This window comes from Neopelma chrysocephalum, unplaced genomic scaffold, assembly GCF_003984885.1.
Source record: "Neopelma chrysocephalum unplaced genomic scaffold, ASM398488v2 Primary Assembly neopelma1_129, whole genome shotgun sequence".
NCBI lineage: Eukaryota > Metazoa > Chordata > Aves > Passeriformes > Pipridae > Neopelma > Neopelma chrysocephalum.
This window is the reverse complement of record NW_020897791.1, coordinates 353,237-366,172: the sequence shown is the minus strand read 5'-3', so window position 1 is coordinate 366,172 and position 12,936 is coordinate 353,237. Positions and strand designations below refer to the sequence as shown.

Below are 12,936 nucleotides of genomic sequence, written 5' to 3'. Positions count from 1 at the left end.
GAATGGCAGAAGGGCAGATTTCCATGTGCTCAAGCTGCAGTAGCCTTTGGGCAAGGGAATCATGGAATCATGGAATGGTTTGGCTTGGAAGGGACCTGAAAGATGATCCAGTTCCACCCCATGGGCAGGGACACCTTCCACTAGCCCAGGTTGCTCCAAGCCCCATCCAACCTGGCCTTGGACACTTCCAGGGATGGGGCAGCCAGAGCTTCTCTGGGTAACCTGCGCCAGGGCCTCCCCCCCCCTCAAATCAAAGATTTTCTTCCTAGTATTCCATGTAAACCTCCTCTTTTTTAGTTTAAAGCCATTCCCCCTTGTCCTGTCACTGTAAAAAAATACCCCTTTGCTCCTCAGCCCTGCCCAGGACGATTTATTTCCCCTCATATCAACCAGGGGATATAAAAAAGGGTGGGTTTTGCTGCAAAGGAACAGCAAAACAAGCAAAAAAACCCCAAACCCAGCCAGTTTTAGCTTTAAAGCAGCAAAAAAACATCCTTTTGTGTTTTCCTGAAGGCTGGGGGGGGGGGGGGGGGGGAGCTCTGCTGCTGCAGGACTTGTAAATCCAACCCAATGAAATATTAATTATTAGAGTCTGTCCAACTGGGATTCCTTGGTGCTTTCAGAGAGCTGAATAATTCCGGCCCACAGGAGGAAAAACACACAAGTCCCTTTATTATTATTATTATTTTGTCGGTGTTTTTCTTCTTCTTTTTATGAGAAAACATCGTGTGAGGGGTAAATTAGAGCTTGGGTGGAGAGAGGGGAGGGGGCTTGGGTTGCTTCAGGGTAAGAAATGTGGATTCCTAAAGAGGATTTGGGAGGGATAGGGATCTAAAAAAGGAGTAGAAAGGGGTGAATTGCCTCTCCTCATAGGACTTGTGCTCCAATTCCTTCACCAGCCTTGTTGCTCTTTTTGGACTTTTTTGGGGGGTTTTTTATAAATAAAAAAAATTTGGTTTTATCTCATTTCTGCAGCAGAGAGGGGAAAATACAACACCCAACCTGGCTTTGAAAGCAACCGGGACAAAGGGTCAAGATCACATTTTAAATTAATTCTTAAATAGGGGCTCGACAGGGGTTTAATTAACCCTTAAATAGAGGCTCATCTGGGGGTTAATTAACCCCTAAATAGGGGCTTGACAGGAGTTTAATTAACCCCTAACACACAGGGATTCAAGAAATCCAGCTTATAAATCACTTGACAATTAAAACCAAGAAATCCAGCTTGTAAATTATTTTTCCCCACTCCAGCTCCGGAGGGATGGAAGTGCTCTTCCCTGGGCTGTAGAGAAGTGGATTAATTAGAGAGAGACACATCTCTGAGGGTTCCTGTTCTGCAGCACTTGAGAAGAAAAGCTCCACCCTGAGCAGTAGCCCGAGGCAGCCCCGCTCAGCTCGGCTCAAAGCCCCTTTTGTCCCCCTTGTTTACCAAGGGTTGGGTTCCGAACACAACACAAAACGTCACCCCTTGGCTCACAAACGGTTTGTGCACTCGGGAGCCCGAGCTGAACGGAGTTAAAGCACTTTCCAGAGCAAAATTCCCTCCCTCTCCCCCCAAAAAATGCTGCCTGAGGGAAAACAGAGTCGCTCTGGCAATGAAAAAAAATCTCTGCTCTCGTCGTCGTTCATTTTTTCGGCTTCTTTTTACCCTCGTTTCTCTGCAGGCTCTGGAAACATCTGCATGAAATATTTGGCTGCTGTGAAATCTCTTTTTTTTTTTCCTTACAAAACCTCTGGAATGTTCCTCAGCAGCTCAACCCAAATAGTTTTTCACGAGGGGAAGCAAAGGAGCAGCTCCGATCTCTGCTCTCTTGGAGCAGTGACAGGACCAGAGAGAACGGCTGGAGCTGTGTCAGGGGAGGGTTAGGCTGGATTTTAGGAAAAGGTTCTTCATCCAGAGGGTGAAGGGTCTCCTCAGGGAAGTGGTCACAGCCCCAAACCTGCCAGAGTTCCAGGAGTGCTTGGAAAAAGCTCTCAGGCACGTGGTGGGATTCTTGGGGTTGGACTTGGATGGTCTTTGTGGTTGCCTTCCAACTCAGGACATGACTCTGTGATTACTCTGCAGTCGATTTTGGGGGGATGTCAGAGGGAAAGATAAATGAAGGGGTTTCTGGAAGACACAATTCCAAGTGGGAAGGCCGGGGCAGTGCTGGCCCGGGGTGAGGTCACTCGGCTCCAGCAACAGAAGGACAACGTGGAGAAAGGGGATTCCCAGGGATGCTGGAAGTGGAGGTGGGGCCAAAGCCAAGCAGATGTTTGTGCAGATGTGCAGAGAAGCATCATTTTGAGAAGAAATGTGGCACCCGAGACAGAGCCAAGAGGAAGAGGAGGGATGTGGGTGACGTGTCTACCTGTTCCTGGGGCTCTGGGGGTATCACTCTCCCCGAGCTGGGGAGGAAGAGGATGGACAGAGCAGGGTGAGAGGGGTAAGGGAGGAGTTGTGACTGTCACCCATCACAGGCTCAGGCGCTTTCACCCAGGAAGCTTTTCCCCTTCCCTGGCAACAAACCCACGAGTTTGCACAGTTTCCCCTCCGAGCTGGTTGTTATTTTTGCCCACTCCCCTCCCTCAGCCTGGAAGGTGCTGCTCTGTGGCTCCAGCTGCACCCAAAGAAGACAAAACTGCAGCAGAAACCCCTCTAGAGATGCAGGAGATGGAGAAGCAGCACCTCCCTCCCCCAGGCAGCAGGATAGAGCAGGGCCACTCCTCCAGGAAGCTGCTGAGGTGACAGAGCTGGGGCGTGAGAAGCGAGTGAGAAGCCACAGGTCGGGAGGCAACACAGGGCAGGAGGTGCTGACCATAATATTTTATCTATTCCACAGCATGTTCCATGGTCATGCCCTCCTGGGGGAATCTGGCCACATTCTTCAGGCCTTCAGGAGCCCCCTTTCTTCCCTAGCATGGAGCAGGTGAAGAAGGACACCGGGATGGGGCTCCCCGGCACATCACTGCCGGGCCAGCCTGGGCCCCGGGCACGCACTCAGGTTGCACAGGAAGGTTTGGCAGCAGTAGGAGGTGTAGGAAGCCAGGCCCAGGCTGAAGTTGTGGTGTGGGCAGGTCTCAGAGCACTTCTTGGTGATCCTCTTCCACAGAGACAAAAAGCCTTGGCCAAGGAAGGGAGAGAGAGGGGTCAGCAATGGGAGTGTGGGGAGTTCTCCTCCAGCTTTCAGGGGAGGGAGATGGATTAATGGATCCCACTGTCCCCCTACAGCCCCAGAGAGCAGCATGAGACCCACCCCAGTCCCACCACAGCCCAGTACTTGTTGGTGACTCCCACACAAGGCATTCAATGTCCTTGCTGGGCACTTCCCAGTGTGAACCCTCATGTCAAAGGTGGAATCAGTGAGACAACGTTCATCCCTGGATTGGAAACACATTTCCAGGCTTCTCTGCCTGAAAGAAATAATTCTGTTCTCCTCTGTATCTGGTTTGTGTCAGAAATAGTGTGACCAGCAGGACCAGGGAAGGGATCCTTCCCCTCTCCTGGCACTGATGAGGCCACACCTCAAATCCTGGGATCAGTTTTGGGCCCCTCAGGACAAGGATGACATTGAGGGGCTGGAGAGTGTACAGAGAAGGGAACGGAGCTGGGGAAGGGGCTGGAGCAGCTGAGGGAGCTGGGGAGGCTCAGCCTGGAGAAAAGGAGGCTCAGGGGGGACCTTTTTGCTCTCTCCAACTCCCTGACAGGAGGGGGGAGCCAGGGGAGGTCTGGCTCTGCTCCCAGGGAACAAGGGACAGTGCCCAGGGCAGTGGTGGACTCACCATCCCTGGAAGTGTTCAAAAAATGTGTGGATTTGACATTTGAGGACATGATTTAGTGGAGAACATGGTGGTGGTGCACTGATGGTTGGACTTGATGACCTTAGAGGTCTTTTCCAGCCTTAATAATTCTCAATTCTCCCTGTAGACCTTCTCATCCACCCCAACTACTCGTTTCTTTCCATCTCCTTGTCTAACCAAAGTTCAAATTTATTTATTCTTTCTCTGAAGGATCCTTCCCCTTCTCCCACTGTCCCCCTGCCTTTCCACGCAGGAATGAAACAAAGGACAGTCTCAGTGTGATGGGGAGGAACATTTCAAACCTTCAGCATTGCCAGGCTGGGCTCCCAAGGACTCCACCTCCCAGTGACTCCTCAGCTCATCCATCACCACAGGGCAACCATAACAGATCCAGCCCAAATCCCACATCCCATTCCTGAGTCCCCAGGAGGGGACACACAGCCAGCACCTACCAATCCCTACAGAGGCCACGTTGGTCACACAGTACTCGTCCTTCTCCGAGCATTTCTCGGCCTTCAGGCAGCTCCAGTTGCTTTGTTCCCAGTTGCAGGTGTAGCAGTATAGGGCATTGGCTGCAGGAGGGGACACAAGACACGGAAGATGGAGAAAAAAAATCATCAGAAAATCAGGGAAGGGGTTGTCCCTCTGTATTCGACACTGGTGAGGCCACACCTCAAATCCTGGGATCAGTTTTAGGCCCCTCAGGACAAGAAAGATATTGAGGGGTTGGAGTGTGTCCAGGGAAGGGAATGGAGCTGGGGAAGGGGCTGGAGCAGCTGAGGGAGCTGGAGGGGCTCATCCTGGAGAAAAGGAGGCTCAGGGGGCACCTTCTTGCTCTCTCCAACTCCCTGACAGGAGGGGGTAGCCGGGGGGGGATCAGGCTCTGCTCCCAGGGAACAAGGGACAGAAGAGGAAACAGCCTCAAGCTGCACCAGGAGAGGTTCAGTTTGGACATCAGGATGAATTTCTTCATGGAAAGGCTTGTCAGACACTGGAAGAGGCTGCCCAGGGAGGTTTGGAGTCCCCATCCCTGGAGGTGTCCAAGGAAGGCCTGGATGTGGCACTCAGTGCTCTGGGCTGGGGGACAAGGTGGGGATGGGTCACAGGTTGGACTTGATGACCTTGGAGGTCTTTTTCAACCTGAATGATTTGGGGATTCTGTGAAATGCCACCAGTCCTGGCAGCAAAAATTATCACCTTCTTTTCACTGACTCTCAAATGCAGGAGGTGCAGGTCTGATGGGAGGGATGGAGCTCAAAGACCCAACCCGCTCTTCCATCCCCACACTGGGATATTTACACCAACACATGGGTCAGGGACACACATCTGTGCACACACCCACCAAGTCCTGCCCTGCACTCCAAATAGCACCACAAAGGGCCAGGGGGCTCAAAGTAACACAACAATCATAAAATCATGGCATGGTTTGCGTTGGAAGGGACCTTAAAGATCATCCAGTTCCAACCTGCCATGGGCAGGGACACCTTCCACTAGCCCAGGTTGCTCCAAGCCCTGTCCAACCTGGCCTTGGACACTTCCACGGATGGAGCAGCCACAGCTTCCCTGGGCAACAGGTGCCAGGGCCTCCCCACCCTCCCAGGGAAGAATTCCTTCCCAATATCTAAATTAAAATTCCCTCCTTCGGGTTGATGGGCCGAGGGCACTGGCTTGATGTGATGCCTGGAGCAGGGAAGGGCAGGGACTGCTGGAGGATCTACAACGGTGTCCCAAGGCCTGGGGTCATCCTTTCTAGTTGTGGAGACTATTAGGCTGCAGCCTAATTAGGCAGAAAGCCTAAGGCAGATGAAGAGCATTAATTGGGACCTCCACAGCCTAAAGAAGTCAGGCTCCCATGCCCCCGTCCTTGGGTGGGACATCAATGCCCTCAAAAATACATCCAATACCTGGATTAAGGAAAAAAGAAGGTGAGAAGAAGGGCTTTTAGCTCTTTGCTGTGAGAACTCAGCCCTAAAACACGTGCAGTGTAACACTTCATTTTTCCTGCCTGGATTATCCAGCGTGGATTAGCCCAGCCTTCATTTTGGCACCGAGGACAAACTCTCTGTCTCCCAGGCCTTGTTAACGCTTGGAAATCTGTCAGAACCTCTATTCTGGTGAGTGAACAAAGCTAAATAGCAGAAAGGTATTCTTAGGCCACAATGAGACAGAAATAACTATTCCAAGGAATTCTTTCTCTGCACCAGACAACGTGGCAGAATTCCAAGTGCTGGCAAGCCCTGTCCCTCTTTACAAAGTGAGGATAAGATTTAATTCTCTCTGGTTGCTGGATTGTCTGGTCTAGAGCGGACATAAGATCCTATTCCTTAAAAGGGCTCTGATTTAATTTACCACCACACTGTGAAATCAAATGAATCGTCTACAGCACAAATAAGATGCAAAAACCAAATATCCCACCAGAAGGCTGCTTAACCCATTCAGTCCATGACTTCTCCCAACCTCCCAACTTTTACCTGAAAATCTCTGAAATCAGGGAGCTTCCCGGGTCTCTGAGATGGGTAGGAAGAGCTGCACAAGGCCAGATGTTGTAGGTGTGGCCCTATCCAGCTGCTGCTCCCAGAGTGGGAACCAGATGTTCAGAGTTGCTGTCGTGTTGTTTTCATCAAGATTTAGAAATGACCACAATCTCGCACCACCTTAACAGATAAACTCCCTGCAAAGTCTCTTAAAGGCAGAGCAGTGGCAATTGCCTCCTTTTTTTCGTTTTTGTCGTTTCCATAAAAATCCAGGCCTTGACGGGGATATTTCCTGGTGGAAAATCCGCCCGTTCCACCCAAGATGACAGAAAATAAAACCCAAAGAGTCATAGAATCATAGAATCACAGAATCATAGAATCATAGAATCAGCTGGGTTGGAAGGGACCTCCGAGACCACCAAGTCCAACTCTTGATCCAACACCGCTGCAGTTGCCAGCCCATGGCACTGATGCCACATCCAGTCTCACCTTAAACACCTCCAGGGACGGAGAATCCACCACTTCCCTGGGTAGCCCATTCCAATGGCTGATCACCCTCTCTGGAAAGAAATTCTTTCTAATATCTAACCTAAACCTCCCCTGGCACAGCTTAAGATCATGCCCTCTTGTCTAGCTGATGGTTGCCTGGGAAAAGAGACCAACCCCCACCTAGCTACAACCTCCTGTCAGGGAGTCGTAGAGAGTGAGGAGGTCTCCCCTGAGCCTCCTCTTCTCCAGGCTGAACAGCCCCAGCTCCCTCAGCCTCTCCTCACAGGACTTGTGCTTGAGTCCCTTCCCCAGCCTCGTTGCTCTTCTCTGGACCTGCTCCAGGACCTCAATATCCTTCCTGAACTGAGGGGCCCAGAATTGGACACAGCACTCGAGGTGAGGCCTCACCAGTGCTGAGTCCAGGGGAAGAATCACTTCCCTGGACCTGTTGGCCACACTGTTCCTGATCCAGGCCAGGATCCATTGGCCTTCTTGCCCACCTGGGCACACTCCGGCTCATGTTCAGCTTCCTGTCCATCCAAACTCCCAGGTCCCTTCCTGCCTGGCTGCTCTCCAGCTGCTCTGTCCCCAGCCTGGAGCGCTGCAGGGGGTTGTTGTGGCCAAAGTGCAGGACCCGGCCCTTGGCCTTGTTGAACCTCATCCCGTTGGAATCAGCCCAACTCTCCAACCTCTCCAGGTCCCTCTGCAGAGCCCTCCTGCCTTCCAGCTGACCGACACTCCCCCCCAGCTTAGTGTCCTTAGAGGAGCCCCGTGTCCTTCAGCTGCTGCCACACAAGAGCTGAGGCTGAACCTTTCCCATGGATAGGAATCTCCCTGGCTCTAAACCACTCCATGATATTTTCTCTGGGAGCCAAGGGTGTCGCCTCACCTGAAGCCGCGCAGAGGATCAAAGCCAGCACCGCAAGGAAAGAGCCCTTCATCTTCTCCCCGTCGTCTCCACAGCCCAGGAAAAACACCCTCACCTGGGGACAGGATATATATCTTCCCTGCCTTTGAGCTGGCTGATGATGAAGACAATGATTTGGAAACAGTGGGCAGGGATCATGAGCTGGGTGAGAGGCCAGGAATGCACGTGGGTTGTTTTCTCACCTCGGCGTTGCCTCCGGGCTGAGAGGAGTGAAAGCCCCACGGGAATTCGCCCCATTTGTTGGATTTAATGCTTTAATTTACCCTTGGTCAGGCTGGAAGTGCTGCTGGTGCACTGAGTGGGGGTTTTGTTCTGCTCGGCTCCATCTGATCTGTGGTTGGAGAGTTCAGTGAAGGCAAACACTCAAAGGAAAAGGGCATAAATTAAGGGCTTTATCCTGGTGGATTAATGCCAAGTGCATTTCCAGGGTTTAGACCTGGAGAAGCCTCAATATCTACGGTCAGGTTAAACCCATTTTAGATTGTCACCCATTCATGGTGACAATCTAAACAAGAAATGTCTTGCAATGTCTTCTTTGTCTCCAAAAGCTGCTGGTTACCTACAAAGTCCTAAATCACAGAATCACAGGATGGGTTAGAAGAGACCTTGAAGACCATCTTGTTTCACCCCTCTGCCATGGGAAGGGACATCTTCTATCAGACCAGCTCAAATCCCTGCGCAACCTGGCCTTGAACACTTCCAGCAAGGGTTCAAAATATCTTTGTGCCCCTTCTCTACATGGAGCATCCAATTCCAAGCCCTGTCAGATCCCAGTCAGACATGATGTTCTCAGCCTTGAGGATTTCTCCACAGGATGATGGTTTAGGTGGAGCTGGAGCTGAGAACTTCACCCCTTCCAGGGCTTCCCTTTGCCTGCCTGTCCCACTTCTGCTTCCAAGGAAAGAGTTCTCAGGAGGTTTAGTGCTGGATATCAGATTCATCTCCGTGAATCACCAACTCATCAAGCCACCGAGGAGCAGGGAGGGTGAAGCAGGAGGAGCCCCTTGGAGAGAAGCCACTTGTGCAATCAGGTGTCTGCTCATCCTTTTCTCCTCCACCCTGCAAGGAAAGGGAGACCCACTCCCAGAAAGCCTGGGATTTAGAAGATGGAGAAGCAGAAGGAGAAGAGGCAGAGGCTCCAAAAACAGGTGGAAGAAAGATTAGATGGATGAGGTGAGGGTCAAATGATCAGGGGCAACATTAGTTTCTTGTCAGGAGGTAAATCAGATGAGCAAGAGCTCCTCAAAGAGCTCATGCAAAGTATTTAGAACATCTCTGGGATCAATCATTGCCCATCACAGTGAAGGCATGGCCAGAGGAAATTCAAGGAGACACCAAACCCAGAGCAGCTTCTTTTTCAAGGAGAAAAACATGGAAGAAGGATTAGATGGACAAGGTGAGGGTTAAATGATTGGGGGCAACATCAGTTTCTTGGCAGGAGATAAATCAGAGGAGCAAGAATTCCTCAAGGAGGGGTGATGCTCATCCAAGACATTGGGAACGTCTGGTGGGACCAATCATTGCAACTCCCAGCCTGGAATTTAGAAGATGAAGAAGCAGAAGGAGAAAAGGGAGAGGCTCCAAAAACATGTGGAAGATTAGATGGACGAGGTGAGGGTTAAATATTTGGGCACCAACATCAGTTTCTTGGCAGGAGATAAATCAGATGAGTAAGAGCTCCTCAAGGAGAGGTGATGCTCATCTGAGATATTTAGAACATCTGTGGGATCAGTCATTGCCCATCACAGTGAAGGCATGGCCAGAGGAAATTCAAGGAGACACCAAACCCAGAGCAGCTCCTTTTTCAAGGAAAAAAAAAGAAAAGCGGGGGGGTTATTGCACTGAGATTTTTGGGTTGATTCGCAACTATTTTTGAGGTTTCTCCCCCTGATGTTGAACTACCAGCTCTGCTGACGTCAAACAGGATCAACAGGATGGTGAAGTCAGCCCTGATAACCCCAGGAGCTCCAACCATTCCTCTCCGATGGCCAGACATCTGGGTGTGGGGAGGAGAAGCCACAGCGCTTGCCCAAGAGATGGAATATTGCCAGGCTCAGGGAGGGAATGCCAGTGGGAATAGGGATGGAATGCCAGTGGGAATAGGGATGGAATGCCAGCAGGAATGCCAGGGCAGGTGTGTCAGTGCTCCCAGATGTCACAAGGCAGTGACCCAAGAGCAGGACCTGTTCCAGGGAATAGGGGCTGACCGATGTGATTCATCTTGCAGGGATGAGTCTGGAAATCAGCCTGGGAAGCCAAGGCTCCGTGTCCTGCGGTGGTGGGAGCACCCTGGAAAAGCCCTGTGCTGATAAAGCAGGGTTTGATCTAAATTTGACTGGTTTTTGATGGGAAAAATGGAAAAATCATTGTGTTACTCTTCAGGAGTGGTTGTGGACTCCTCATCCATGCAAGTGTCCAAGGCCAGGTTGGACGGGGCTTGGAGCAACCTGGGATAGTGGAAGGTGTCCCTGCCCATGGCAGAGGGTGGAACGGGATGATCCCAAAGGTCCCTTGCAGTTAAATCCTTTCTATGATTAACAAGGTTTGTTCCCTCGATTCCAAGGACTGGTGGCACAAACATTTATTTATATATCCAATATAAATAAATATATGTGTGGAATATATAAATATGAATTATATATATAATATGTATTATATAATTGTAAATAAAAATCTATCCAATGAGCTGGAAATTAAATATATCCAATATAAGTAAATATATATGTGCATTATGCAAACGTAAATTATATATATGATATATATTATGTAATTGTAAATATAACATCTCCCAGAGAGGAATGACCAGCTCCAGGCATTCAGATCTGCTCCCCAGGGACAGCAGGGCCATGGGAAGTGCTCCACCATGGCTCTGTCGGCAGGAGGGGTTGGATGGACAAGTGGGATGATGGACAAACGTCCAAAATTGGCCACTTGGCATTTTCATAGAATCATAGAATCAGCAGGGTTGGAAGGAACCTCTGAGATCATCAAGTCCAACCCTTGATCCAACACCGCTGCGGTTCCCAGCCCATGGCACTGATGCCACATCCAGTCTCATCTTAAAAACCTCCAGGGACGGAGAATCCACCACTTCCCTGGGCAGCCCATTCCAATGGCTGATTACCCTCTCTGCAAAGAAATTCTTTCTAATATCTAACCTAAACCTCCCCTGGCACAGCTTAAGATCATGCCCTCTTGTCTTGCTGATAGTTGCCTGGGAAAAGAGACCAACCCTCACCTGGCTACAACCTCCTGTCAGGGAGTTGTAGAGAGTGAGGAGGTCTCCCCTGAGCCTCCTCTTCTCCAGGCTGACCAGCCCCAACTCCCTCAGCCTCTCCTCATAGGACTTGTGCTCCAGTCCCTTCACCAGCCTTGTTGCTCTTCTCTGGACCTGCTCCAGGACCTCAATATCCTTCCTGAGCTGAGGGGCCCAGAACTGGACACAGCACTCCAGGTAAGGCCTCACCAGTGCTGAGTACAGGGGCAGAATCACTTCCCTGGACCTGTTGGCCACACTGTTCCTGATCCAGGTCAGGATCCATTGGCCTTCTTGCCCACCTGGGCACACTCTGGCTCATGTTCAGCTTCCTGTCCATCCCGACTCCCAGGTCCCTTCCTGCCTGGCTGCTCTCCAGCCACTCTGTCCCCAGCCTGTAGCGCTGCAGGGGGTTATTGTGGCCAAAGTGCAGGACCCGGCACTTGGCCTTGTTGAACCTCATCCCGTTGGAATCAGCCCAACTCTCCAACCTATCCAGGTCCCTCAGCAGAGCCCTCCTGCCTTCCAGCTGATGGACACTGCCCCCCAGCTTGGTGTCATCTGCAAATTTGCTGGTGGTGGACTCGATCCCCTCATCTAAATCATCAATAAAGACATTAAACAGAACTGGGCCCAACACTGATCCCTGGGGACAGCACTGGTGATCAGATCCCAACTGGATGCAGCTCTGTTCCCCATCACTCCCTGGGCCCAGCCCTCCAGCCAGTTCCTAACCCAGCACAGAGTGCCCTTGTGGGGAAGAGAGGCTCCAGGTCAGGATCCAAGAGCAGGCCAGGTCACACCATAGTGTTGAAACCCTCCTGAGAACCTGCCCTTTGGCTTCCTCTTTCCAAGCAGGGAAACAGTGCCCCGGGGCCATCCCAGATCTCTGGTTGGGAGGATTCCCTAATTTCAGGGCATCTCTGGAAGTCCTGGATTCCCCAAATCCCGGCTGGGTCTGGATTAAGTCACCTGAAGGATTATACCTGTAATTATACATTAATGGGTGTATCCAAGTGGCGAGAAGCTCCAGAGGATGTCACCACGTTTCCAGCTGTCCTGGGGCTGGAATGAGGATCTCTCCCAGAGGCAGTTATGTCCATATCCATAACACATGGAAAATCCATGCCTAGTCCCACAACTGTCCACACCGTTTCATTCTTCAGGCTGTTTTGACCTGACTATCTCTGAAAATCCCATCTCTGCTTTCCAATCAGGATTTTGGATTCATCCTTCTTATTTTAGAGGGAGAGAAATCCTTCATGGAGAGTCATCAGTTGATCCCACGGCCGGGAACTGTCCTGGGGTGTTTTGTTCCCTAATATTCCTTCCCCGTGACCTTATCGAGACCAAACCAGAACAATACCATTAGAAATCCAAATCCATTATTTTTCCAGGCTTTTTTTTTTCCCCTATAAAGCTTCAGGAATCTCTGCCTGGCTAAAACACTGAGGGACATGTTCGGATCCAGGGCTGGATACAAATCCACCTCAATTTGTATTTCCATGAACAACCTGTTCCAAACCCTGCTGTGAGTCAGCTCTCAATTAAAAAAACAGAGAATAAAAACCAAACATCTTAGAATTATTTTATATGGATGCTGAGGGAATGTTAGGATGAGATACTGGGAAGAAATTCTTCCCTGGGAGGGTGGTGAGGGGCTGGAAGAGAAATCCCAGAGAAGCTGTGGCTGCCCCATCCCTGGAAGTGTCCAAGGCCAGGTTGGAGCACCCTGGGATAGTGGAAGGTTATATATCCAATATAAATAAATATATATATATATCCAATACAGAAGTATAAATTATATATATTATATAATTATAATTATAAATATATCTAGTCATCTGGAAATTAAATATATCCAATATAAATTTTTATATATATCTCCAATACATAAATATAAATTATATATAACATATATTACATAAATATAAATATAAATATAAATATATCCAGTAAGCTGGAAATTAAATATATTCAATATAAATATATATATCTCCAACACATAA

At 50.0% G+C, this 12,936-nt stretch overlaps 1 protein-coding gene across 1 annotated transcript; it reads right to left on the bottom strand.

Moving 5' to 3' along the window:
* Positions 1 to 2,945: 2,945 nt before the first annotated feature.
* On the bottom strand, positions 2,946 to 7,684 carry LOC113974979 (lymphocyte antigen 6E-like). Its single transcript, XM_027698582.1, has 3 exons — positions 7,633 to 7,684; positions 4,233 to 4,352; positions 2,946 to 3,103 (listed from the first exon to the last, which is right to left on the bottom strand). Exons 1-3 carry the CDS (start codon positions 7,682 to 7,684, stop codon positions 2,946 to 2,948), a joined length of 330 nt encoding a protein of 109 aa, XP_027554383.1.
* Between the last annotated feature and the right edge of the window lie 5,252 nt (positions 7,685 to 12,936).